The sequence below is a fragment of the Protomyctophum bolini genome, assembly GCF_963924005.1.
Source record: "Protomyctophum bolini genome assembly, chromosome: 4".
Taxonomy (NCBI): domain Eukaryota; kingdom Metazoa; phylum Chordata; class Actinopteri; order Myctophiformes; family Myctophidae; genus Protomyctophum; species Protomyctophum bolini.
Window position 1 is genome coordinate 25,005,556 of NC_137865.1, and position 26,218 is coordinate 25,031,773.

General features: G+C 41.2%; 1 protein-coding gene across 2 annotated transcripts; it reads left to right on the forward strand.

The window, feature by feature from the left end:
- Positions 1 to 8,208: 8,208 nt before the first annotated feature.
- kras (v-Ki-ras2 Kirsten rat sarcoma viral oncogene homolog) lies at positions 8,209 to 19,661 on the forward strand. Of its 2 annotated transcripts, XM_080761866.1 has the most exons (6): positions 8,209 to 8,469; positions 10,330 to 10,447; positions 11,790 to 11,968; positions 14,203 to 14,362; positions 15,698 to 15,822; positions 16,893 to 17,030. In XM_080761866.1, the coding sequence occupies exons 2-5, from the start codon at positions 10,337 to 10,339 to the stop codon at positions 15,815 to 15,817; spliced, it is 570 nt and encodes a 189-aa protein (XP_080617992.1). In that variant the 5' UTR covers positions 8,209 to 8,469; positions 10,330 to 10,336; the 3' UTR covers positions 15,818 to 15,822; positions 16,893 to 17,030. The 2 variants fall into 2 exon arrangements, with proteins under 2 accessions (XP_080617992.1, XP_080617993.1); XM_080761867.1 differs by lacking the exon at positions 15,698 to 15,822 and having other exon boundaries at positions 8,210 to 8,469; positions 16,893 to 19,661.
- Positions 19,662 to 26,218: the final 6,557 nt, after the last annotated feature.

A 26,218-nucleotide genomic window follows, 5' to 3' on the forward strand; every position in this document is an offset into this window, starting at 1 on the left:
TTATAGGTTTATAATCCATAGTATATCCATGTATAATATTATTATTATTATACATAGTAACTATGGATGATGTCAACCACATCATCTTGGTTTCTATTCCTTATTTATAACTCTAGTTAATGTTCTATTCAGATATTATTCAATGCATCATGGCCAGCATACTCAAACTACTATTATTATTTTAATATCCGGAATCCCCCGCACGCACGCACGCACACACACACACACACACACACACACACACACACACACACACACAGACACACACACACACAGACACACACACACACACACACACACACCGCAACGATCCTGTTGCAACGTTAGCTTGCTAGCCTAGCAAGGTTGTGTTTACTGTTGATAGCTTTAGCAGCTATCGCTAACATGAGGAACAGCAACAACAAGTCCTCTTTGGCTCTCCGTGTTCATCGGATTATTTATCTTGCATAAAGAAATACGAGCGACCTGTTAAAGAAGTTAAGAACACAGCATGGGGACAGAAGTCACAGTGACAGAACGAGACAGACTTGTACTGAGCGTGCCGTATGTGACTGTGAGCACTGCGGGCTGAGAGGACTCCCCCCTCCGCTTCCAAGGCTCAGGAGGGAGGGGGCTGTTTGACTGTACTGTGCGCTGGGCAGGAGCATGTCTTAACGGTAGAACGGAGCGGCACTAAAAGTCAGGATATGGATTATTTCAGCATTCCAAAAATAAAAAGTATGATTTTATAGTAATGATTTATATAAAAGTAAGTCAATTCTGTCTTTCATATATTTTATTTATTCCATGAATATTTTTCATCACAGTTAGGTCTGTGGGCAGGGGGGGCTTAGGGGGGGCTGAGCCTCCAGCAGGGGGGGCTAAAGCCCCCCCCAGCCCCCCCCAGCCCCCCCCTGGCGCCGTCACTGAACACATGTAGTAGACTGTGGTTGTTCTGGCTGAACCGTACAGTCGGTTTTCGCGAAACTTGGCGACATGGTAGAGGGCCATGCCAAACGGTAAGGATGCAAAGCCCACAACCATTGGCCAAAGGGTGGCGCTATAGCACTCAATTGAAAATGCAAACTTTGAACGCGCATAGCTCATGAACCATTTGACCGTCGGCAATGAAACCTCGACACACATATGCGTCTCCTCATACCGAACAAGTTTCGTGCTCTTTCATTGGACCTCTGACCTCTAGATCACCCACCATTTTGAATGATATGAAAATCAATTAAAATGCATCTCCTCCCAGGATCTTTGATCAAAATGCAAGTTCTACACATGAACTTTGGACCTATACGGACATGGGAAAGTATAGTAGGCTTTTTTATGTGAAAAAATGAAGGTTTTATGAGCCAATGAAAATTGCCGTTTTGTGAAGAAAATTCTTTACTTTGTTCTAGTGCCTGTGGCTTTGCTGACCTCTGCTGGTCTAAAGTGCCTCAACTGTCAATCACTGAGTTCTGGCTGTCACACCCTGTGTCACCTGTTTGTGATTATTGGCAGGCTATATAAGAGGAGCTGTGACCAGCAGCTCATTGTCTCCAAAACACCCAAACTGAACAGTCCTTTTTGTTGCTGTTATTATTTAGTTAAGTTTCAGATGGGCTGGTCGTAAGTATTCTTTTGGGTGTCCATCAGTCCCTGTTTTGCCATGTTAGATTTTAAATAAATGTGTAATATTTTTTATAAACTTTTATTATGTAAACCTTGGCTCAACCCTTGGTTTAGCCAAGTTTAAAGGGCACAATGCTAGAATCTGATTTGTTTAGTGGGAAAACTTTATAAAGAACACATAAAATCAAGTTCTTTATTCATGAATTGATAGTTTATTTGTACAAGTTAACAGTGATTTTGAAACAAAGACTGATTTGGACACCTGGCCTTTCAGGTCAGGTTTGTTGTGTCCTGAAAGGATTCCCTTCCATGGATGGTTCTGGTACCAGATGGTACCCAGACCTGGTGAGCCGACCCGGAACTCCGAACCCCCCCTTCCCCCCACAAATGTGGTAATCTGGCTCTCCAAATTGGAGAAAGAGACTGATTCCCCTTTAGAACTGAACTGGGACTTTTCAAATCAACAACTTAAAGTGGCCCCCATTTGTTTCTTTTTCATGAATGTTCAAATCTGTTTATTTTCTGTGAAGTTTAATGATAGTTTTTCAGTTAACCTTTAATCCCTGTTTCCAACTCTCATTTCATTGGTTTTCACTCACTCATTGAGCTCCTCGTCCGAATCTGGTACATTTTCTGGTTTATATGCAGTCAATACATTTTACCCACCTTTATCATTAGTTATCCTTGCGCAACTTGCTACAAAAACACTGAATGATTTTGCTGTTCACAATGGAAGAACTGATTGTGTCCAGTTAGCTTGGTGGGTAGAGCTCTTGCCTTTGCAACACATGGTCATGGGTTCAAATCCGGGCACTGCCAACTCAGTGTATGAGTCTTCAAGAACCCTGCCCCCCACTATAAAAAACCGACCCTGTTCAATTCCAACATGGAATGAGCATCCCAGCAATGGCTTTATATAAAAATAGATGCCAATGCGTATCGCCTCTCAGTCAGAGGATAAACTGTGTGTGTGTGTTTGTGTGTGTGTGGCAATCTCCTGGGTAAATAATAATTGTGCCTTTTCATTTAGCCTACATGGCAGGCTGAATTCATTTACACTGATGTAAGAAACACAGCTGCAGTTTATATGGTAGACCAGTACCTAAATATCATCTAATTTAAACAAATTCAAGATTGTCAAAGATTACTAAATAGCTGGTCTACAAGCTTTTTAGACCTGTTATTCCCGTAGACGGGTGTTGATGCTTTTCATTCATTGTAATAGGCTGCATGTAATTTTATTACCATACATATGTTGCACACATTTCCTCAACCCAATAGACATCTCTCCAACGACCCAAATTAAGGTTTGCTCAGTTTGTGTGGCTTACATCACAGTGTACTAAAGCCAACCTTGAACCTGCCATGATTAGGCCCATACCCTTAACATTTATTTTAGAGCAGCAAACTCACAAAATTGTCCTATAGGGTTTCATACCTCTGGACCACAATGAATGAGGCACTGGAACATTAGCCCTCGTATTCAGCTCAAGGGTGAAGTCATAGGGGTGCAAGACTGGTTGAAGTGGATGGTGTGTAGGCTATACATCACTTTCCAAAAGTATGATCTGAAACCTGCTTATGAGAAAGTAATGCAATGGCTCACTTTTAATCACAATTTTCTATGGATACATATTTATTTGAATTGGTGTCTTTGAGTCATCAAACGTGCTGCTGAAAACAGCTGACATACTTCAAGGGGGAAATCTATAATGAAAAATGGATACTTACTGCCCCCTTGTGACAATCCATGCACTAGACACGCAGGACTGTCTTGATAAACATGCGACTCTAATATAATAATAGTTGGCTATTGGAAACTTGGAATGTTTATTTGTTACAGACAGCAGTTATTCGTATAATTATATAATAACCACATTTCTAGTAATTAAATCCATCTTTGTTAATGTCTATAGTTTACACTACAGAGTGGAAATAAATGTGGTCCTACAAGTTTTTGTTATTTTTACATAGCCATCCTTATTTCAGAAATGATTGATAAATGAAAAGTTTATAAATGATTGAAATATGTATTAACAGTTTGCAGAATTACAGTACATTTCCAGCACAAACTCAATACAAAGACTGTTAACTGTGAGTGGACGACCCAATTAAGCATTACACTTGTTTACAAGAGGGTCCACCTTGTTCAATTCATCAAAACATTTAGAGACGTACAAAATACTACAAATAGACACTTATATATAGTCAAAGAACAGAACAGGAATTCATCATAGAGGGACAGTGAGGGGGGGAAAGGGGTGGGGGGGGATTCAGATTTTACGGGGGCCAGTTTAGAATTGCAGCCCTCTGTAGGTGCCCTTTGAGAGTGGTTTTGAAGGAGTCATTCGCATGTTTTAATGACTGTTGGTAGGGTGTTCCACATTTTGGTGGCATAGGAGCGAAAATAATTTAGTCCCTTGTTTGTGCCGAATCTGGGTTGTACATTTTTCGTTGCACTCCCTCTGGTGTTGTGGGTGTGGACTTCGTTAACATTAACGAAGTATCTAGACAGGTACATGGGTATCTTGGTGTAACCTCTGTGCCCAGAGTCACATTGTTTCTATGTATTTTGTTTGCTATGCTCCATTTTCATGTATTTTATTATTTTCTACCAATCCGCTGCTCTATGAAATTTTCCTATTTATCTGCTGGATTATATGCTACAAGAAGAAGCCAGTGAGATGCATGTGTTGCTATGGCAACAAGCCGTGATTGAGAGACCCCGCCCACAGCTCACCTGGCTGATGGAGTGATGGGCAATCACAATGTTTGGGCCACCTGGAGAGTTTGACTCTGTCAGTCCAGAGTGGAGGTGAACAGAGAAACAGACAGACTACTGGAGAAGCAAGAGGAATATTTCCCAAGTCTTGCCATATTTCTTTTCTGGAGTACTTTCCGTGAATATTGGATTTAGAGACATTCTTTTAGTTTTTGGAGTTTGGATTTCGACTGAGGACGGAACAGTGTAAAGGGTGGTAAGAGGAGACTTACCACTACACAGCATTGACTGGGTTCCACTTGGATTTCTTTTTTTGGACATTTAAGTTTAGTTTTGGACAGTGCCAGGACACTTGAGCTTTACACCCATCCCTTTCGAGGCAGTTTTATTTCATTTTGATTTCATTAAGTGAACATTTTGCTATTGAACACTTTATTTAGTTTTGATTTAATAAATTACAGTTAAACTTATTTTAATACTGATTTATTTAGTTATTCTTATTCTGAACTGACCCACCACCTCCCTCATTTTTGCTATAATTGGTTCCTTAATTGTTACCGTTATATTGGTGTATCGAATCTTGCGGACCTTTGAAGATGCTTAGCCCTGAAACATGACAGTTTCGGAACCCTCTGGGTCAGCCCAATCGATTTGTGCCGAACCGGGCTACCCGTGGGGTCCCTGTGCGGTGATGTGTTTTCGTATGGAAATGATAGAACGCAGACATAAATACCGTCTGTTACGTCATTTCTGTGCCGTTTGAGGGCTTCTGTTCGTTTGAGTTATTCTGTTTATGTGAACTCTAGTTTCCACCGGACACCGCTGCGAATTTTCCTGTGCTGCGGAAGCCGTTAAGTATTTTTAATCTGTGTTTGACCAATTTGATCGCTTTGATTCTTCTCTTCCTTCCTTGTTTATTTACCGTTTATTGTACGGCCTCCCGCTGCGGGGTTGGCTTGTGCGTGGCTACGTTCCTGTCTCTGATCTGCTCTGTCATAGCTATAGCCACTAGCTAGCCCGATAGGCGGTACAATGAGGTGTCAATAAATAAGGAAGGAAGAGAAGAATCAAAGCGACCAAATCGGTCAAACACAGATTAAAAATACTTAACGGCTTCCGCGGCACAGGAAAATTCGCAGCGGTGTCCGGTGGAAATAGAGTTCACACATTCGGAAGCCCTCAAACGGCACAGAAACGACGTAACCGACGATATTTATGTTTATTTATGTTCGCGTACCCGGTGGCAGGGTAGCGGTGGAATAGGACCCCATGGTATCCCTAGTCAAAAAGTCCTATAGGATCTTCGAAATGTCCAATAGGATCCTACAGGATTGGATTTTCCAAAGTGCCAATAGGATCTTATTGGGTTATATCCAACTTTGGAAAGTCCAACAGGATTTTTCAAAGTTTCAATAGGATTCCATTGAAACTGCAGAAACTCCAGTAGGATTTTCTGAAGTTCCAATTGAACCTGGAGCCATGTCCAAAGTTCCAACAGCACCCTATAGGATTATATTGGAACTTCAGAAACTCCAATAGGATTGTCTGAAGTTCCATTTGAACCTGTTCTGTTTCAACAGAACCCTATAGGATTATTTTCCAACAGCCAAAGCCTTTAAACAAAATCATTCAAGTCAAGCCTATTGGAAATATAAGTGTTTGCGCTTATAAAAAAATCATCCCCATTAAAACAAATGTAGCATTTTTTTCAAATGTAGAATAAATACAACGGTGCTCTGTGGCCTACGGTCGCAACTATATAATCCAGTAAGACGCCTGAGGGCGAGGTCGTGTGCACTGGCCATATATGGAGTGTGTCTTGAGTGTACATGTTTGATGAGGTCGGATCAACATATGGAATGTTAGAACAGGTCAGCTCCAAATATGGAGATCTGGAGGGTGGCAGCGGGGGCAGTGTCTTGAACAGGCATTGAGGGCACAGGTAGGGCCGGGACTTCATTTTCAGGCCTGTTTAGAACTCTAGTTTTCGCCGGCTGCCGGGTGCGGCTGCACTCATAACTTTGGAGCAGGCCCGTCTATAGTTTGAATGGACAGGTATCAGATAAAAGGGAGACATCGAAGAGGAAGGACGGATGGGGAACTATCAACATAATGTCAGAACAGGTTCTGACATATATCCATATATTAATATTGATGACATCAGGATCTCCATAGCAGGTCGCATTTACTGTATAATCCCTGATTTACTATCATCCCTGATGATGTCATAATTCTGTCACGAGACCTGGGCACAATGTGGGTTTTCCCCATGTATGGGGATTTTGGGTGATGTACGATTCTATAGTTAACCTTCGATAATCATATAATAATAATAATAATAATAATAATATAATTGCGACCTTCAATTATATTAGGCCTATATTGTGTGTGTATAGGATTTTTTAATATGATTATAATCCTATAAGAAAATATCCAATAGGATTTGTTCCAAATTCTTATAGGATTTTTTAATTGGATTTCCAATAGGATTTTTTCTATCGGAATCCTATTGGACTTTTTGACTAGGGATCTGGGTCTCAAATGTCAGAAACTTCAGTACCATTGGGTTCTGACTTGTGGGGCTAATGACTGTCATGATGTGAACCATGGCTACAAGATGCTGTACTCTGTCGTTGACCCTAAGCCATTCCAGGCCTACCTAATAACAATCTAATTTGTATAGCACATAGCTTATATAGGCCACTTTACAGCAAAGGGTCGACTGCAAAAATGTAAGAAAACAATATTAAGAACAACAATGCAACATAGTGTGGTGTGGCCATAATTAGAAGTAGAAAGCAGTGCAGACTGTGCTGTCAAATCTAGGACCAGCTGATTTCCGGCTTTGCACCAGCTTGCGCAAAGCTGCAAGCTGGTGAAAGCAAAACCCAGTGCAGAGAAATACAGTAAAAATAAAACCGTTAACACTGACTTTTGGGGAAAGTAATGCTTATTTATAAATAATCCAATAAAGGCAGATAATGCTGATTTAAATAACAATATGCGCGCAAATTCGCAATATATGCACCAAATGACTATTAGTAGATCAGTTTTCAGTCCGTAACGGTGCATGCTCATAAATCTGAGGGTGTGTGTGTGTGTGTGTGTGTGTGTGTGTGTGTTATTTATCTCCCTTGACTTTCTTCCAGTGAAAAGCCTTTGCCTTTGTGTATGACATAGTCTCTACTGCACATTAAACGCGCAGAACTACGCTAGTGAACGCCTAGGAAAACTGACAGGGGGTTGCCAAATCATTTCCTTGCTTGGGAATGACGTCTCAACGCCACATTCCAGTTATATTTAGAGCCTATATATAGTGGAGTCGCCCCCTATGCGTTGTTTGACTTTGCAGCAGCCAGGGAGAGCGATCGTTATATTGAAGATGTGTCCTGAAATTGACATCATGTGACCTACATAGCATACTTACAACGGGCATCGATACATTTTAATGGAATGATCATAACAGACTTCCAAATGTTGGACATATATATATTACAATAAATAACCAAATAACGTACAACACGTAAACGACACTGTGTAAGACACACAATGTGAGATAATGTGACCCAAACGTAACCTTACAAAATCACATTCAAGAACAAAAATAAGAAAAATAATAAGAAAGAGGATCACCACATCGAGGTGGATCAAATACAAATATAATTATTATATTACAACATTTGTCAAGTGATAGCCGGCTGAAATCCCCAGCTATGCTTTCTGGGTAGCTTGATGTTATACTCGCACAGCGGTGTTGCTGCCCCAAAAGAGCAGATCTATACAGTAGCAACGCGTCGCATTGCGTCGAGTCGTTAGCTTGTAGATCTGCGCTTTGTCGAAAGCGACACCGTCGTACGGGCGGAGTATAAAGTGGGGCTGTGTGCTACGCTGCACCCGGTATCCGCCCATATTCGCGTACAGGCCGACCTGAGCAGCAAGGCCGAACGCTGGATCAAATGGAAAGTTCTAACGATTAATTTGTACAGTTTCGCGTGTCCCTATTTGCTTTTGAAACAACTTATAACAACTTAAATGCGGGCGTTGTTTCGGCGTGAAATAGGAAATGCAGAGATCGAGTGAAAAGGGAGGATTATCAGCTTGACTTCTTTGGTCGCTACTTCGGACACGGAACTCACACGCTAAAGGTAAAACAAATGGATCAGATTGTTACATTTGTGTATTTTTTTCAGAAGGACATGGTGCTACATTGTATCGTCCCACCTAGAATACTTTAGTAGGTTAATAGCCCACTTTGAATCTCTTCGCATGGATCATTTGAGAGAGATTCGCTGGCTAAAGTCTCGTTGTTAATACAAACTACGCCCAATTGTTAACCTACTGTCTGGCCCTGCAATGCAGACCTTTGCAGTAGCCTGTTTATGGCGGCTTAATCAATCTGGGTGTTATTTAAAGCAGCAATTGTGCTTTAAAATGTTTTGTTTTTCATGCACAAGAATCAGCCAGGTTTGCATTAAGTGAACTATTAAGATAATGACTCATAAAGGGCTATTTAGCTTCCTGGAGGCTGTGGATCTCCTTGAATGCTAGGCTAACAATGCTCCCAGTCCCAACCCTCTTTAGTTGGAAGTCAACTGTATTTAGGTACTACACTGATCATGGCATGCCAAAGGGAAGCCAGGTTAAGTTATGTGTACAGCAAAGCCATAGACTTTTTGGCATGATCATTGAACCCTAGACAATTTACTACTGCAAGACTTGACTAACATATAATTCCTTGGGCTGAGTGAAAAGTTGAAAGGCCTATCAAAATAGAATCCGATTATAAACTACAAAGTAGTAGCTATTAAAAGGGTACTGGGGTTGCTTACTGCTCACATATTTGTAATCACCATAGTTGGATCTAATTATTCGCCTGTTCATTTCAGTGACTAGGGTCCATCATTGATGGACACAGTCGCACAGAGTCCCTTACTCCCTCTTACATGCTTGTAGTCCTGTACATGAAAGATGTCTGTAGTGTACAGGTGTCAACGGCCAGTCAACCAATGTCTACTTTTGCTATGCAATTGGATGGAAACGTGGTAATATTTGTATCGTCGTGGCGATATGTCCGTGTTATGGTAAAGACGTGTTACACTGGCACTAACCCTTATCTATTCAGGTAAAGATAAGACATTTCCGATATATATTTTTTCTTCTTAATCGTGTTAAAACTTTACTGCTCCAATCTATTAAATTAACCTCTTGAGTGTGGCATGTGCAATATGTCACTGACCATTTAAAGTGGTTAAAAAGTGAAATGTGTTTCTCCACAGTAATTACTTCAATACATGTATGTATGTGTATATATATATATATATATATATATATATTTTTTTTTACAGATCATTTTTTTTGTCTAGACGAGACAATAATGTGCTTCTCCCTGACCCCAGGACTGTGTTCCAGAGACCTTACTATGCCATATGTATTATGAACTGAAAAGGGTGGCCAACTCTATTGATCATTACACCACTGGCGCACAGAAGAAGCCTCCAGTTCCTTATCAATGTTGGAACCTTAATGAATTGTCATAGATTTCTGCCTGGGGTTAGTTTGCATTGTGTCGTTGTTGGTGGCTGAACAAGCTATTGAATGTGCTGCCTGATTATTTTAAGACACTTTCTATAATGCTTGTGGACTTGCAGCCTGAGCCTCCATCATCAGTTATTTGAGAGCTTGAATTTATTTTTAAAATGGGCCTACTTAAATGGGTTCTGCCCAGTCAAATTTCCAGTATTTAACATCGAAACGAGTGTTTCTCCTCTGAAGTCGTCATCACTTTCAGAAAACCATTAGAAACGATGTAATTTGACAAGTAAACAATTGAGACTTCTCATGTACAGTATGATGAGTTGTGTTTGGGGTTGCTTCCCTAATATCATTCCATGACACTACACCAGGGTTCGCCTTGTTCATGTCCTTAGAAATGCCTTATGTGCTGTACTTAACTTTTTTTAAATTCTTCCTACTGTTTTTGTATTTGTTTCTTTGCTGTCCCACAGGTGAATCATGACAGAATATAAACTGGTGGTGGTGGGAGCTGGTGGCGTTGGCAAGAGCGCACTTACGATCCAGCTAATCCAGAATCATTTTGTCGATGAATATGACCCCACCATAGAGGTAAGTGCCGTATATGTGTGTCAGAGAGATAGTCTCCATGTGTATTTATGTCTGGGGGGGGGGGGGGGACTTTTATTATCGTGTTATAGCAGGTTTTTCTTGTTTTAAGTGCTGAAAGAGACTAAACAGGTTTTTGATCATTTTCAGGGCATACCTACCTGTCTTCCTCATTGGTCCAGTAAGGCCCAAGCAAACCATTACATCATTCAGATAATAATTGTAATGAATTATTCATGTGCAGTTGCAAGGTGGCGCTCTAGTGTGCTTTATTTGAATGCCTGATATTTGAAATGGCCTGTTTAACGGCATGAACCGTAGTGTCCCAATTCTCATGAGCATTTGGTGAAAATGGCAAATTGAGCTTGTAGATCTGCTATTTTTGGCAAATATTTGGTGTAGAGGGAATATGGGTTTGGAATTATCCATATAATTCGTTAATATTGATAACCTTATCAATAATATTGATTAACCGGTTCATAAGCAGTGTTTTAAAAAATATAATCTGAGAATCAAATTTTTCCTCGATGTCTAACATAAAGATTACATTTTGCTGATATACAGAAAGAATACAAAAAGCATTATATTCCTTATTCAAATATTTATTTGACCCTTTGAGATACAGGGCCATCTTTTCATGAGGAATAAATTAAATTAAAAGTGGCACGGTCTTATCTGTCACATATTAACAATCCTAAGGGGGAGAGAAAAGGAGGGGGCCTAGTATAGACCCCTGGGGGACTCTGGTTGGTATATGAAGTGTATATAGTGTTTAAGTCACGGTTAATCTATTACAACTGAGTAATGATGCACCTTCAGATAAACCGATGATTGATATCTGTGATTAAGTGCTTAGATTATCTGATGCATTAGAAATTACGACCCCATTATTTTTTGTGAGTGCTATAAACAATGGAAGATGGAGTGTCCTACCACAACAGCAAAGTTGATGATTTATGCTGAGTCAAAGAGAATATTCTGCAGATTTGCCTAACCTAATGAGTTAGAAATGTATGGGGGTGATCACGCCAAGATGCGTCACTAGAATGTACTTTTTTCCTATGGTATTGCACGCCTAGTGTGCGCTAATCTTCGTGTATTCTCAACTTTTAAGCACAAGGCACAGAGTCTCACTGCTCATCACAGTGCTTTGTTAATAAGAGCACCAATACAGCGGTAGCGCTGGCAGCTCAAAATCGCTTTGTGTGCACAGCCCCTGTTTGCCAGGGTGTTCCTGAACCTGTAGCCATGCGTCTTGGTAGATCCACAATTGTCACTTTATTATTGAACTGTAAGTAAGTTGCTACTTGAGTCCTGATGAATGCCCAACCTCTCCCTCTTCCAGGACTCTTACAGAAAGCAGGTGGTGATTGACGGGGAGACGTGTCTCCTGGACATCCTGGACACTGCAGGTCAGGAGGAGTACAGCGCTATGAGGGACCAGTATATGAGGACAGGGGAGGGCTTTCTCTGTGTCTTCGCCATCAACAACACAAAGTCCTTTGAGGACATTCACCACTATAGGTGAGCCGATGGCTAGGGAGAGTGTTTATCAGACCACTGTCTCCCTAAATGCCTCTGCAAGGTCAAGGTAAAATATAATAGCTATACTGTAGGTCAGGGGTTTCCCAAACTTTCGATTGCCACGGGCCGCAGGCACGCATCATCGTACCAAAACACCTAGTCTACCCGCTGCTATATTATTAAATCACAACATATGTTATATCATTGATTCATTGTCCATATCATTGATCCTGGTGACGGACGGTTATAGATTCCCTTCACATGTCCCGCATACCAGCACAGGTACATGTTCCTCTGCTGCCGCAGCGCGCCAAAGGTATTTACTAAGCATATCACAAATCGGCATTTGTCTGTAAAATTTGCTTCTTATTTCACTGGAGCTGAGTATTAAAGAGACAATGTGACTAATCACAGCCACAGAGTTAATTTGAATGCACGGTTACTGTTTAAACCAGGGGTAGGCAATGTTGGCACGGGTGCCAACATTGGCACAGTGAAGGGTGATCACATAACATTAAATGAAGCTCTCTCAAATGCATGCAAATCCTGCACAATTCTACTTTAATTCAAACTGAACTCTGACTGGGGAGGGAGTCTGGGAGATGGGTGCATTATTTGTAATGATCATTACAATGTCCTGATGTGAAAGAAAATAGTTCAGAAGAAGAAACATGTTAAATTTATGGACGAAAAAAAACATTTGTTGGAATTGTTATTATTTTTATGTGTTATAATTCAACATAATGTTGGCATGGCACACTGACTATCAAGAAAATAAAAACACGGCACGTCAAGTCAAATAGGTTGACGACTCCTGGTTTAAACCATTCAGGATGGGAACCCCTTTTGGTGTTTTAGGCATCATTATTCTTTAGATATTGAAAAATGTCAGTCTGTGCCGTGCTATGTTGCTGTTTTTGAAAAAATGTGAAAATGTGGCGCACATCTTTTGAATATAATATTCCTGCAGAGTGAATGTTTTTTAAATCAAGTTTTTGCTTCTTGGGTGGTCGCTGGAACAACATATTTTCATGTGGGGGTCGGCACCCAATTGAATATTAACTTTTTGTTATTTGCATTGCATTCCATAAAGACATTTTTAGTTTATTTTGTTCTCGTTCTTGCCTTGGTGCATCAATTAATAACATGTTGAAATAAGTTGTCATTTATTGAACAACTCCCTCATGAATTCCAAGTGACAAGTGTCCATTGTGTTGACATGTAAATGACAACCCATGTGGCATTTATGAATTCAATTAAATTGGGTCTTCAGTTAAATGGATAGTTCACCCACATAGGTGATTATTGTGCTGTGTGAAATGTAATGTTCTTTTAATACATTGATGTTTATTACATGAATGACTTACTTACCAGAGACGGCTCTGCCTCTCTATGCGTCGGCCATGGTTGGCGCTGACAAACGCAATCTCTCAATATCAAATGAATGAATCGTATTGTTTAAAATGTAGGCACGCACTTCTGAGAAATGTGACTACTAGGAAATGTATCACAAAAAAGAAAACGGTTGTGTAAACAGTCTGCTGTCATTACCGAATGGATCACCTGTTTCAGCTTGACCTGCTGTGGAATCAATTAAAGTGACATATGATTCAACGTGTTTATATTCAGTTCTGCGTTCTACGGCGTCAGGGTTTGTCTGTGAGACTGCAAGAAAGGGGCGTAACTTAAAGCTGCTTGCAGTCTCGGACTGAACGGCTCTGTGATCCCGTGAGACCAGCTTCTGTGTAAGGTTACAGGATGGGTGCCCAGGGCCTCGTGTGAACTCTGATATATATATATTTCTTTACAGTTTACTATTTATTTGTAATTGTAATGTTCTCAAATCGGTTGCCTGATTGCTCGTGGCAAGTAAATAAAACATTCAGGCAAGTGGAGTTTGCTTTCAGGTTGCCCCAACGGGGCGTTTTAGTTCGTTAGTTCGGTATAAACGCACCACAAGATGTCAGAGGATCGCATCTATCATGATTTACTTTTTGGGCAAGTGGACATGACCTGTACTTGCCCGATGGGCAAGTGCCTGCTCTGAGACCTAGTGTCAACCCCTGAAAATGTAATCAAATCTAATTCGTGAAATTAATTACAAGAGCTTTTTTTGGTTTTTTTGTCTTTCTTTACAAACATTAGTTGAAACATCTGTAAATGGCAATGGTTTGCTAGGATTCTGCAAAATCTAAACTTGGGTTCTTATTGCTGACATTCCTGTCCCTATCCAGAGAACAGATCAAGCGAGTAAAGGACTCGGAGGATGTCCCCATGGTGCTGGTGGGGAACAAGTGTGACCTTCCGTCCCGGACAGTGGACACTAAGCAGGCTCAGGACTTGGCACGTAGCTACGGCATCCCCTTCATCGAGACCTCAGCCAAAACCAGACAGGTGAGAGTCCAGACAGCGATGAACAACATCTCAACACTCAAACTTGAGTGGGATTTATACTTAGTTGTGCACTGGTGCCCAGCAGATGCAGTTCAGCTATTTTTCGTGCACAACCATGTATAAATCGGGTAATTAGTCAGGTTGTCACATAACTTCTCACAGAAGCTTTCCATTGGTTGAGTTTTTGTCACTGCATAATCAATTAGTATTCTTTGAGATAAGCTCATAGCAGCTGTTTTCAGGTGTACGTGTACTGGTTAGCTAATCTTAGTGCTTGAATCACATGAATGCTAAGGTAATGTGACTCTTGTGGGGTTTTGATCTTTGTTTAATAACGGGTCATGGAAATGTCTCCGGCAATGTGTTGTGCATCCTTAAAGACTCCTTGGTTAATTGATTAATGCTTTTCATGGGTGCTAATGGAATTAGTGCATGTTGTGGAATTATTTCATCATCACACTGGATCCTATATCGCAAGGAATCAACCGATCAGTGGTTGTGTCATGAAATATGCATGGCTGGAAAATGAAATGTCTAATTCATTGAAGGGGTAAATGATTCTGGCTAATGTCTACTGTTATTGTGACCTGATGCTGGAGGTAGTGCTATGCTGCAGGGTGTAAGCATAGCCTTGTGTGACTGAATGGATGGCACTGATGTGTGTGCACTGCAAACCTTTTCCTGATCTCTTCGGGGCAATTGGGGGGGTTAATCGCAGTTCCATACGGTGCTGGGCACTTGATGATACAATGATTCTTCTCTAATTAGTTATCTCTGCAATCCAATCTCTCCATCTGGGTGTACCTGTGATTTACTGTCCACAAGGTTGTTGCTACTACTATTGCACCAATCACGATCTTTCACATCCAGTCAGTTTGTTTATCAAATGTCTGTTTTGCTTTTAACAGACGACTGCTATAGCTGTTAAAAAGCTTATGACATTACATGCAATCCCTCATTTAGATTTTCTTATATAGAGTTAACCACTTTAACCCTATATACTTTGTTGACCAGGTTCCCCCATGGGTCTATATTCCCCCCCAACACACATACGCACACACCTCAAATCTACATGTTCACAATGTTTCATGCTGTGTTGGGGTTTGTACATTGGCTGTTCTTGTCAAATGTTCTCCCAAGAATCGGGAAGCTGTGGTCAAGTCAATCCTAAAGCACACATCCCCTCAGATTGTTGGCCTGCTAAGCGCTTCGGTTTGGTTCTACACGATCCCTACACATTCTCCTAATTCACGGGTGCAGCCGTAATCTGTTACATATGGACCTGTGTCGCCCTGTATTCCCTAACATTGAGGGAAGTTGTCTCTCACACTACAGAGAGTGGAGGATGCCTTTTACACTCTGGTACGGGAGATCAGGCTGTACCGGCTCAATAAGCTCAGCAAGGAAGAAAAGACTCCGCGCTGCGTCAAGCTTAAAAAGTGTGTTGTGATGTGAAAGGGGTAAGTGTATGCAGCTGCGCCTCGGCCAGGTCTGTGTTGGTGGGGGGGCGGTGGTGGGGGGCGTTCAGGTGGGGGGCTGTGGTGGGGCGGTCAGGAAAGGGGGAACGCAGAGAGTGAGAGAGGACTGGTGCTTTGTGACCTTTCCCCACTACTATTGCACCAATCGCAATCCCTTTTGGTTTCTGCTGGGGTAGCTGTGGTGCAGTTCTAAGTGGACATTGGTGTGCCTCTTGATTTCTCTTGTGATGTATTTGTTTTATTTTGCTACTGTACATCATGGTTGATCAATTCCTTAATCGGTTGAAATCAATGTGGATGGAGAACTGTGAGTCGTTGAGTCAATTTGTGATTAATGGAGACTTGAATGGTAATCTGGGCCCAAATCAAGTACTGAAACATTCCCAATTTAAGGTGGTGTGATAAGAGACTGGAAGAGATAATGGGTCATTGTGCAAAAGGTTTGTGTATGCGTGTGTTGGGAAATAAATGAGTTATTTTCCTTCTTATACAAAATCTTTGTACTCTTTGCTGTTCTCCCCCTGATATAATGTCAAATCTTTCAGTATGAAAAAAGGGGAATACCACAAATTGTGTGTGTGTACTTTATTTATAATGCACATTTTACAAGTTAAAACAAGGTTTACAAAGTGCTGTACAGAAAAAGTTATCTATAGCTAAAACGGCAAGAACACAAAACATGGAACAGAGAATCTCAACTGGGGTTAAAATTCAAGGTATAAACGATAAAGGTGGGTCTTTAGACAAGATTTAAAAGTGTGGATGGAGGGGCCCAGTTTGATATTGAGGAGCGCATTCCATAATGTGTGGGCTATGATGGAAAAGGCTCGACACCTTCAGATGGTAAAAGCTGCATCTGAGCACAGCATTTATCTGTTTATAGAGTTTAAGCCAAGTTTTGAGAAATACGTGGAATTACCACTTTTCTAAACTGCTTTAGGTCAGGAACAAATTAATTCACCATTTTATTAGATTTTCGGTTTTCTTCCACAGATGTACTTGATTTCTACTTTAAAGTACTATAGTAACACAATGTTTTTCTTTCTTTTCAGGGCGTTGATGATGCCTTTTACACATTAGTGCGAGAAATCCGGAAACATAAGGAGAAGATGAGCAAGGAAGGAAAAAAGAAGAAAAAGAAGTCCAAGTCAAAGTGTACACTTATGTGAATAATCAACCCCCTTTTTTCAAGACAGACTAAAAAAGAAAACACATTGAACAGTTAATACATTTTGTACATTACACTAAATTATTAGCCTCTTTCTCAATACCCATCTTAGTGAATACTAAAATGAACCTGACTTTTTTTTCCTTTCTCTTTCTCTTCTGCCTTTTCTGTTCTATTCTACTTGGAAACCAATAAGCTTTATTTCCTATTAGTGCCAGTTGCCCACATGTGTTGGTCCAGCAGCCTGTTTGAACTTACTTTTTTTTTTTACTACTTAAACCCTATACTTTGACTGGATTCCCAAGGGCTCTATATACTAGGCCCCCTTCTGCTGTCCCTCTACTCTAAATATCTTTGCTGAAAGTCGATGCCCCAGAATGGGGATGGTAGGGTTCAAGTGGTTACATTTTATTAAACATGTTTCAATTGGTAGGATTGCTCTGTTGAATTGGAGGGTTTTATATAACCGCTGAATTGTTGTCGCAACACCTTTTTTAGACTACTATATTTAGTTACAACTTGCTTTTTTTTTTTATTCCTGCTGGAAGGCCATGACATGCAAATGTTTTACAATACCTTTCAAGTATGGGATGCCAAAGACTGTTTCATCCCATTCAATTAGACTCGGAAGTAAGATGAGGAGAGGGGACCAAACACGTAGATAGATGAAGTCCAAATATCCCAGCCACTGTGTAATGCCCCCCATCTCTCTTAGATATGACTTAGTTATTAAAAGTATGCATGTGAATTCCTTCGCTTCCACAATGTTTTAACACCTGACTTGGATATTATTATTATAATTTACATTTTGTCAATGCTTTCGTATTGTGTGCGTGGTTCTTTCTTGCCACCATAAGAGACTTATTTTGCATGCATTGTGTCCTTGATGACCAGGGAATTACAAAGTCTTGCAAATACTGTATGACACAGTTATCAGAGTGGGGATCTCTGACCCAAGCGAACGTTATATATTGTTACGTTTTTCATGTTTTTGAGGTCCTCAATATTCCCCATGCCTGAGGACAAAATCGGCAGTGGTTTTAGACGTATATCACAAATTGCAGGGTCGTTGATGATGCAAGGCAAAAACAAAAGTAAGATGCCTATCGGAGCACCACATCCCTGTTCTATTTCTTTATTAAATTACATTTATATGAGACCAGCAGCCAAATATTGAGTTTGTCAGAGACCCTTAATGTTGCGCAGATTCATCCCTTGATAAAAGGCCTTTTTTTTCCCTTTTTAATGTTTTTTCCCCAAAATGTATACAGATTATTTTTTCATTATGGTAGTATTTTGTGATCATCACAAATTATCAGAATGATGGAGCTCTTCTAGCATTAGTTCTGGCCCATGTCATCTGACTATTAGGCTAAAGGTTCAATAATGTGAAAAATCCAGATTATTTGTCTTCAACAACTAGACATGTACATAGTTCTGCTCTGCGGCTAATTTCTGCTGTAAGGTCCAGGACCGTTTTGCTTAGTACTGTCTAGATAATAGTGTAACATTTAAGTGAAATATCTCCATCAAAGCAAATTTATTTTCATCTATCGTCTTGCCTTTTTTAACTCATGGGATGTATCCCATAGTATGGTGTCAGGATATTCTAAATGGATTGTTCAAATGGACATTCAGATTTTTCCTCTTATGGAGCTTTTTGAGAACTTCAGCGGTCGGATTCCATTTGCTGAGGTGTTGAAATAATTTGCTGGGCTGCCTTTCAATAGAAATTACTTTCCAGTTTATTTTTCTCCCAAAGCTTGTGGATGAGAGTGGTGTAACTGGAACTGATGTCAGTAAATGAGGCAGTAATTGCCATAAAATTAGTTTTTAGAAAAAATTGTCAGAATTTATTTTGAAAATGTGGGGTCAACTCATATTTCACCTTTACCAACCTTATTTCAAGCTCGTTCCCCCGAAGGCTTCTGCATTATGCCTTTTATGTTTGCATTTGGTGCTACATTTAGACTGCAAAAAGACGACATTGTCGGGCTGTGCTTTGAACAAGGCTTTTTCTGCCTACCGTTTCTGCTTCTCCTTCACCATCTGCTCCCAATGATTGTTCTCGACTGTTCCTCGTTGGTCCATCAGCAGCTTGAATGGTTCTGGCTCGGCTGGCTTTGTCACGACTGCACTGAAAGACAGAATGCCCCACAATATTTTTATTTTCAGGCTTAATGAATTTTGACCCAATGAATTTTTTTTTTCATGAAGTAGATAACTGTTAATGCAATCTTAATTATGGAACACACTTGTTAACAAAACCGTTTCAAAAGTAGTTTTACTGAAATGTTTGAAATGTTCCTATTCCTTTATTGCGTGCCAACGGCTGATTTCTGAAATGTATCATTTATACCTGGATCGTATTTTAACAACCTTTGTATAGTTGTGATACTGAAAGGTGCATATTTTGTAAATTGTGCTTCATTTCGTTGGTGTGTCTTAATGAATGTTGCTTTATTGGAGTTTCACTCCTCTTTGTGTATGTGACTGGGTCCAGGTTTAGAGGAGTGAATGAATGACCACTTTACAGCACACCCATTGATATCTGTGGGCAGTGTAGAGTGGTGATCTGATCTCAAAGGAGTCTATTTTTTGCCATGAATCTCACCACTCCTATTTAATGTGTAATAAAGAACAAAAAGAGGAACTTGTCTTTTGTGGTTCTGTTTATAAATAATCCATATTAGTTTAAATATTAGTTATAAATAATCCGTGATATTTGTAGGTCTGGTTGTCAACTAAAGGATTGCCGTACCATGCCAGAAGTTTTGCGGGAACGCCTACTGAGTGGCAAAAAACAAATTTCTGTCTCCTGACATCCTGTACAAACAAAGTCCTATCTGATTGCATTAAGAGATGTTACTTTGCCACTATATTTGCCATTCACTGTATGCATGTGCGTAGTATACCCTCTATTGGCCAAAGTGTATTACAGTACACTGTAAATGCATGCATTTATATAGTGCCTTTATCCAAGGACTTGCTCAAGGACACTTCGACACTAACTCTGGGGGAGCCCGGGTTCGAACTGGCAACCTTGCAGTTACCATCCAGCATCATGTAATTAAAATAAAAATCATCTATAAGCAGAAATGTTCTGCTTTCTTTCTCACAATGTCCATACAGATTTACAGAACAAGAGCTTTACCAGCAGGGGTCACTGTTTCCTTAAATCCTTCAGTCATGTGAGCTCTCCAATCTTCTACTCCTATTTGAAGCATGACTTTCCCAGACAGCCTCAGTGTGCTGTACTGGGCCAAGGAGATCAGGCCTTTCCAAAAGAAAATGTAATCAGGAAAGACCAGATTTTCTTCATCGCTGGGAAACTGAGCATATATCATATATCATTTATACAAGGTGCAGTCATTGGGTGGGGTTTATGTAAAACATAATCTTTTAACACCCCCCCCCCCCCAACACACACACACGCACACACACACACACACACACACACACACACAAATTAACTTATCAACATGGAAGTCTAAAGTTCAGTTCTATCACCTGCCATGTAATCACTGCCAAAACCGATCATCTGACGGTATTCCTAAAGCTGCCCAAACAGCCATAGAAATTAGCCCTTTGCTAAGTCCCTACCCAACGTGCCCTTGTCCAATAGGAACGTTAGCAGTGAGGAGACAGGCCAAGCTGTCTTTCTCCCCCATAGAGATGCATGTTAAATGACGGGATTTCTCCATATAAATAATTGATCATTTCAGTATCAAGAGCATCAAAATGTCTTCTAAATCTAGTCAACCAGTCCTGCAGTAGGCTATGCACTGGATGAATTTGCATAATATTATTTAAAAACCTACCAAAATCTTATTGTGACCTGCACACTACGCAGGTCACAGAATCGCACCACTGTATTGTAGTGTAACACGCAGAGCTGTGCCCCAGATAATGGCGCAGGACACAGGTGTGTGTCATGGTGCATTCACAGAGGTAGATGCAAAGATCTACCCTACATTGTAATAAACCAGCCAGCGACATGCATAGCTGCATCCAACGTTTGTAGCTGCTGCAAAAGATACAAAGCTACAAAAAGATGAACTGGCTTCAACTTCAGATACAAAGATACAGAGCGACAAATATGCTGTGAATCTTTGCATCTGTCCGTGTGAACTCCGCATTGACATTAAGGAAGTATTTTGACAGGTACATGGGTATCTTGGTGCTGTATTGAATCTTGTGGACCAGACCCATTGCAAGATGCTGTACTCTGTCGTCAACCCAGTCATTCCAGTCTGTCAAAATGGGCAGGGGTGAGGTGGGTTCGAGGAGTGAGGCCAAGTAGTAACCTGACCAGCTTGTTTTGGGAAGTCTGGAGCCTTGTCTTAACCCATTTAGGCCTAAGGCCGATTCTAAAAACGCCTCTAAATCCTGACCTAAGGTTTCTGGAAAAACTTCAAATATTTATATAGCAGCATCAAAAAATTTACATTTTTGAATACTGTACAACTGTACAGAACCCAAATATGGGTTCCCGGCCTGATGGGGTAAGATACCAATATGGGCCTTTGAGGTGCTGTGGTACCAAGAGGTGCATGCATAGTCGTAGAAACCTTGTACTAGGGCTCCTGTTAGGGTCTTCAAGGTGTTTTTGTTGACTAGTGAGGAGATCCTGTATAGGAATCTTGTTTTTTGATTACGTTGGTGGCCATTTTATCAACGGAAAGATTTGCCGTTCACCTCCACCATCTGTTCTCTCTCTCTATTGCATCCAGTCAGACCACACGAGCCGACCTGGACAAATAACATAACACTATGGCAATTACAGGGTGTGTGTGTGTGTGTGTGTGTGTGTGTGTGTGTGTGTGTGTGTGTGTGTGTGTGTGTGTGTGTGTGTGTGTGTGTGTGTGTGTGTGTGTGTGTGTGTGTGTGTGTGTGTGTGTGCGAGTGCGAGAGAAAGAGAGACGTCTGTGAGTCAGGAATACATAGATCCCCCTAGGGAATGATTCGTGGACCACTTGCCTAATAATAATTGGGCCCATCCCAACTTCCCAAGCTCATCATCCCTTAACAACTCCCTCCCCCAGCCCCATACTGACTAGACCTCAAAATACTTACACAAATAATATCATCTATTATATATATACGTATATATATATATATATATATATATATAATAAAGATTTTCAAGACATTGTTAATTTAAGTTACAATCAAGACCACGGTCAAAATTATTGATCATATCTCAGAAAAAGACACATTGTCTTGGTTTGAACCTTACGGGATCTTATTTTTTTGTAATTTCTTTTATCACATACTTTCACAATTTACCGCATTTAAAAGCATTTGCATTTTATCTCTAGAGGGACTTAATAATTTATCTTCTATTACATAATTATATAGTTTGGATTCTCCCAATATCATCCATCTGCAGACTCGGAGAGTGACACACAGTGATGGCACGATCTGTCTCAGATTGATTGTGGCTCCAGGCGTGATCACAGGACGTGTGGTTTACTCAAAATATCAATAAGGAAACAATTTGGTTTTGGCCATAGCATAGCCTAATGTAATCAAGAGTACTGTCTAGAGATAAAAGTGTAACATTTAAGTGAAATCCTTTCTATCGAAGCCAATGTTCAGCTATTATCTTGACTTTTCCAACTCCTGAGATGTATCCCATAGTATGGTGTCACAGAGGATATTCTAAATGGATTGTTCAAATGGACATTCAGATTTCTATTTTGTGGAGCTTTTGAGAATGTTCGGATTCCATTTGCTGAAGTGTTGAACAACTGGATCTCCATATAATGTGCCTATATGGGCATATGGGGTTTGTTTATGTTTATGTCTGAGTCATAGTGACATCTGACATGCATATGGGGTTTGTTTATGGTTATGTCTGAGTCATAGTGACATCTGACATGCATAGTGATGAGGCCGTGGTCCTGCATATAGGCGTAACAGGGTAGTTTATGGTTATGGCTGAGTCATAGTGAGTATTATTATTTAACACTCAAATAAAATGAACACCACTGGACTATGGGTTTTACTTTGCAGGTGTTTACATTAATCATGATAACACTGATTATGAATATATTCATGGAAGACAGTGGGTGGGTTTGATGCAGCAATCTGGTGCATAAGCATCTGCTCAGCTCATTAAGCTATATCCAAATTCCTCATGGAACACATCTGCCATTTTATCGTTGTCAGTATTTATTACAACACTGACAACAAAGAGGCCTATATCACTATGCAGGACGTCGGGGAGAGGGATATGAGCAGGCCAGCAGTGCTGGATTTCCTGGGTTTGGGTGGGGGAGGGGTCTTGTATCTTAAATACCAAATCCATTGATATTTGCTGGACCCTGCCTCAGCCTTACCCTGAGCTATCCCAAACTAGTGTGTTGGAATTAGGTGGGTAGGCTTTAGGCCTAGTCGTAGGCGTGTCAGTTTGTTTTGGGAGGTCTGAATGTGTTGCAACAACTTGTTGCATCACAACACATCGTGAGCTTGTAGATAGGCTGTTTTTGCTATTTATCATATAGAAAATATGGTCGCAGCACAATTTACGGTACACCTAATTAGACCTAATAAGGCGTAATTATACATAATGTGTTTGTTATTAGACCCAAATATACCCAAACGAAAAAAATCTATGAAAAAGATCTATGGAAATCATATGAAGAAATCGCTGAAAATCGATGGAGAGCGCTGAATAAAGAACGCATTAGTACTAACAAGTCTTACAGTAGGCTATAGAGTATAGACAGAGACAATATGACATAATGAGTTACATTATGACGTACATTTTCCCTTCACTGTATCTTACAATATAATGTAAATTGCATAATACAGTGTATCTACTTAAAGACTAGTACCCGTATTGTTGTTTCTATTTCTCTACATTTACTTCTCAATATGTTCAGGGCATTCAGAGTGTCCTGTTTCAAAGGGAGTTAAGTTGTTTCTGTGCTGTTGCTGTGGGAAAATAAACAATCGTAATATATTGTGACAAGCTCCATTACTCTTTCCTCTTAAACAATAGGGCTTTGGCACCTACCACGTAGCAGCACACAGAGAACGAGGAAAAGAGATCTAATGAATTATGCAGAGAGAGCTTTCTCACAGCCTGACAGTCTCAAGCCAGCTTGGAGAAAATTGTAAGAGAAGCACGAATCAAGACCAGGCCAGAGCCTGTCAGTCAAGCCCTGCCACCCCTTCCCTGGCTGTAATCTAGATACAGCACTGAGAAGCTCGCAGGTCTGATAAAAGCACTAAAAAGATGCCCGGAAACCAATCCGGAACACTCTGGGTCCCCGAGACTGAGGGAAGGGAAAAGAGAAGGAACAGCAAGTTAAAGCTAAATTGAAAACAACAAGCCTCAGGACTGGCTGCATGGTGCATGCGGACTCCCAACTTGAAAATCAATTGGCCCTTTTGCCTCCATGCCCACCAACACATCTAATCACAATCATCGAGGCTGGCCCAAATGGAAGTGTTCAGGAAGGTGAATTTACAATCACCCGCCTGCCTGACCCCTGCCTTGTTAGTGCAGGGAAAGAGCGAATCTTCTTTTTCTTTTAATGAAGCGTGTCTTCCTCTCCTGACAGGCAGCGGAGCGTGGGGCAGCAGGAGCACGGGTTGATAATGAGAGGCCAGCAGATTCAGGTGTCTTCAAACGGCAACAGAGAGACGAGACTTAATACAGGCGTGTTTTCAAAAACCCTGGAGGAAATGGAGAGCCGGATGAATATTCATGTGACCGTGATGAATTGTGTTGCCCACAGCGTCGTGCCTCTTTGAAAGCCTTCATTCTGCTTCCTTTATCACAGGAGGTCCTCGCCGCTGAACCTCATGGGCCACACAACGCAGTGTTGCCGGCATCCAACTACCAATTATCATCTAAGATCATTAAGTTGTTATGTTGACACAAACACTGCAATTTCAGATGCCCTCCTTTAGTATTCAAATGACCCTATTCATGGGAACTGGCGAACTGAGTTGATTGGATTTTTCCCCCTCTTGCGCCTGCCTTGCAATCACTCAACAAGTGATGTTGAGACACAAAAATTAATGAATAGTATGGAGCGCTTTGAACGGTAGGCTCTGTGTTTGAGACTGAGGAAGCGGGCGTCGTAATGTCTATCAAAGCAAGTGTCGGCGGCAGGCGCACAGATACTAATGGCATCCTATTGAATGTTTATGCTTTGCAGGCAGCAGTGTCCTCACAATGATGGGGGGCCACGAGGTGAATGGGTGCATGGAGAGATGGAGGGATGGACGGAAGGAGGTATAATGGGGTGGAGGGATTGCAGGAAGGCCTGGGGATTGAGCACCGTCATGTTCAGCAGCCCCAGACGGGTGATTCATACGAGCCTCATCACTGGCAACAGACAGGACATCCAGGCCTTTATTACCTCCATCCATCACCATCACTTCATCAATCTGGGATCCTGTGGGCCAGCTCTCAAACCAGTCCCCAAACACCTATCCCAACACACCGCTGGACAGATTTACACTCCCCCATCCACCCACACACGCACGCACACACGCACGCACATGCACGCGCTCACGCACGCACGGTCACGCACGCACACGCGCACACGCGCACACACGCACGCACGCACACACACACACACACACACACACACACACACACACACACACACACACACACACACACACACACACACACACACACACACACACACACACACACACACACACACACACACACACACACACACATAATGACAGAGAGAGAGAGAGAGAGAGAGAGAGAGAGAGAGAGAGAGAGTGAGAGGGGGGCATAGAGAGAGAGGGACAGAGAGATGGGGGACATATGTGGGGGATATATGGAAAGAGTAAAGGCCATTCTGCAGCCAGACATGGTGTGGAGCTGGTCCCCTAAGGGCCTGCAGCTGACAGGCTATCCTACATTCTGAAAGCCACTTACGCCACAGCACAGCCACATCATACCACCAAGTGGCCCCTGTGTGATGGATACCCTCAGCTGTGGTACAAATCATTTCAGCAGGTCTTCCCCTCATTAAGTCCCATGAATTATCCCTCTATCTATGGAGCACTGTGTCACTGCTTTTGCTATAAATAGGCTGTTGCATTGCATTGCATGACAGAGCATAAATATGTTGTATAAAATGGTGCACATGTAATGTTTTCCTGTATACTGTATCTGTTTAACCACTTATCCACAAATAGCAAAAATAGCCTGAACCTGGGCGTTAT

Coding starts and splice junctions, on each gene's coding strand:
- kras (XM_080761866.1), top strand. CDS start 10,337: ATGACAGAATATAAACTGGTGGTGGTGGGAGCTGGTGGCGTTGGCAAG. Junction 10,448..11,789: donor AATATGACCCCACCATAGAG/GTAAGTGCCGTA, acceptor TCCCTCTTCCAG/GACTCTTACAGAAAGCAGGT. Junction 14,363..15,697: donor CCTCAGCCAAAACCAGACAG/GTGAGAGTCCAG, acceptor CTCACACTACAG/AGAGTGGAGGATGCCTTTTA.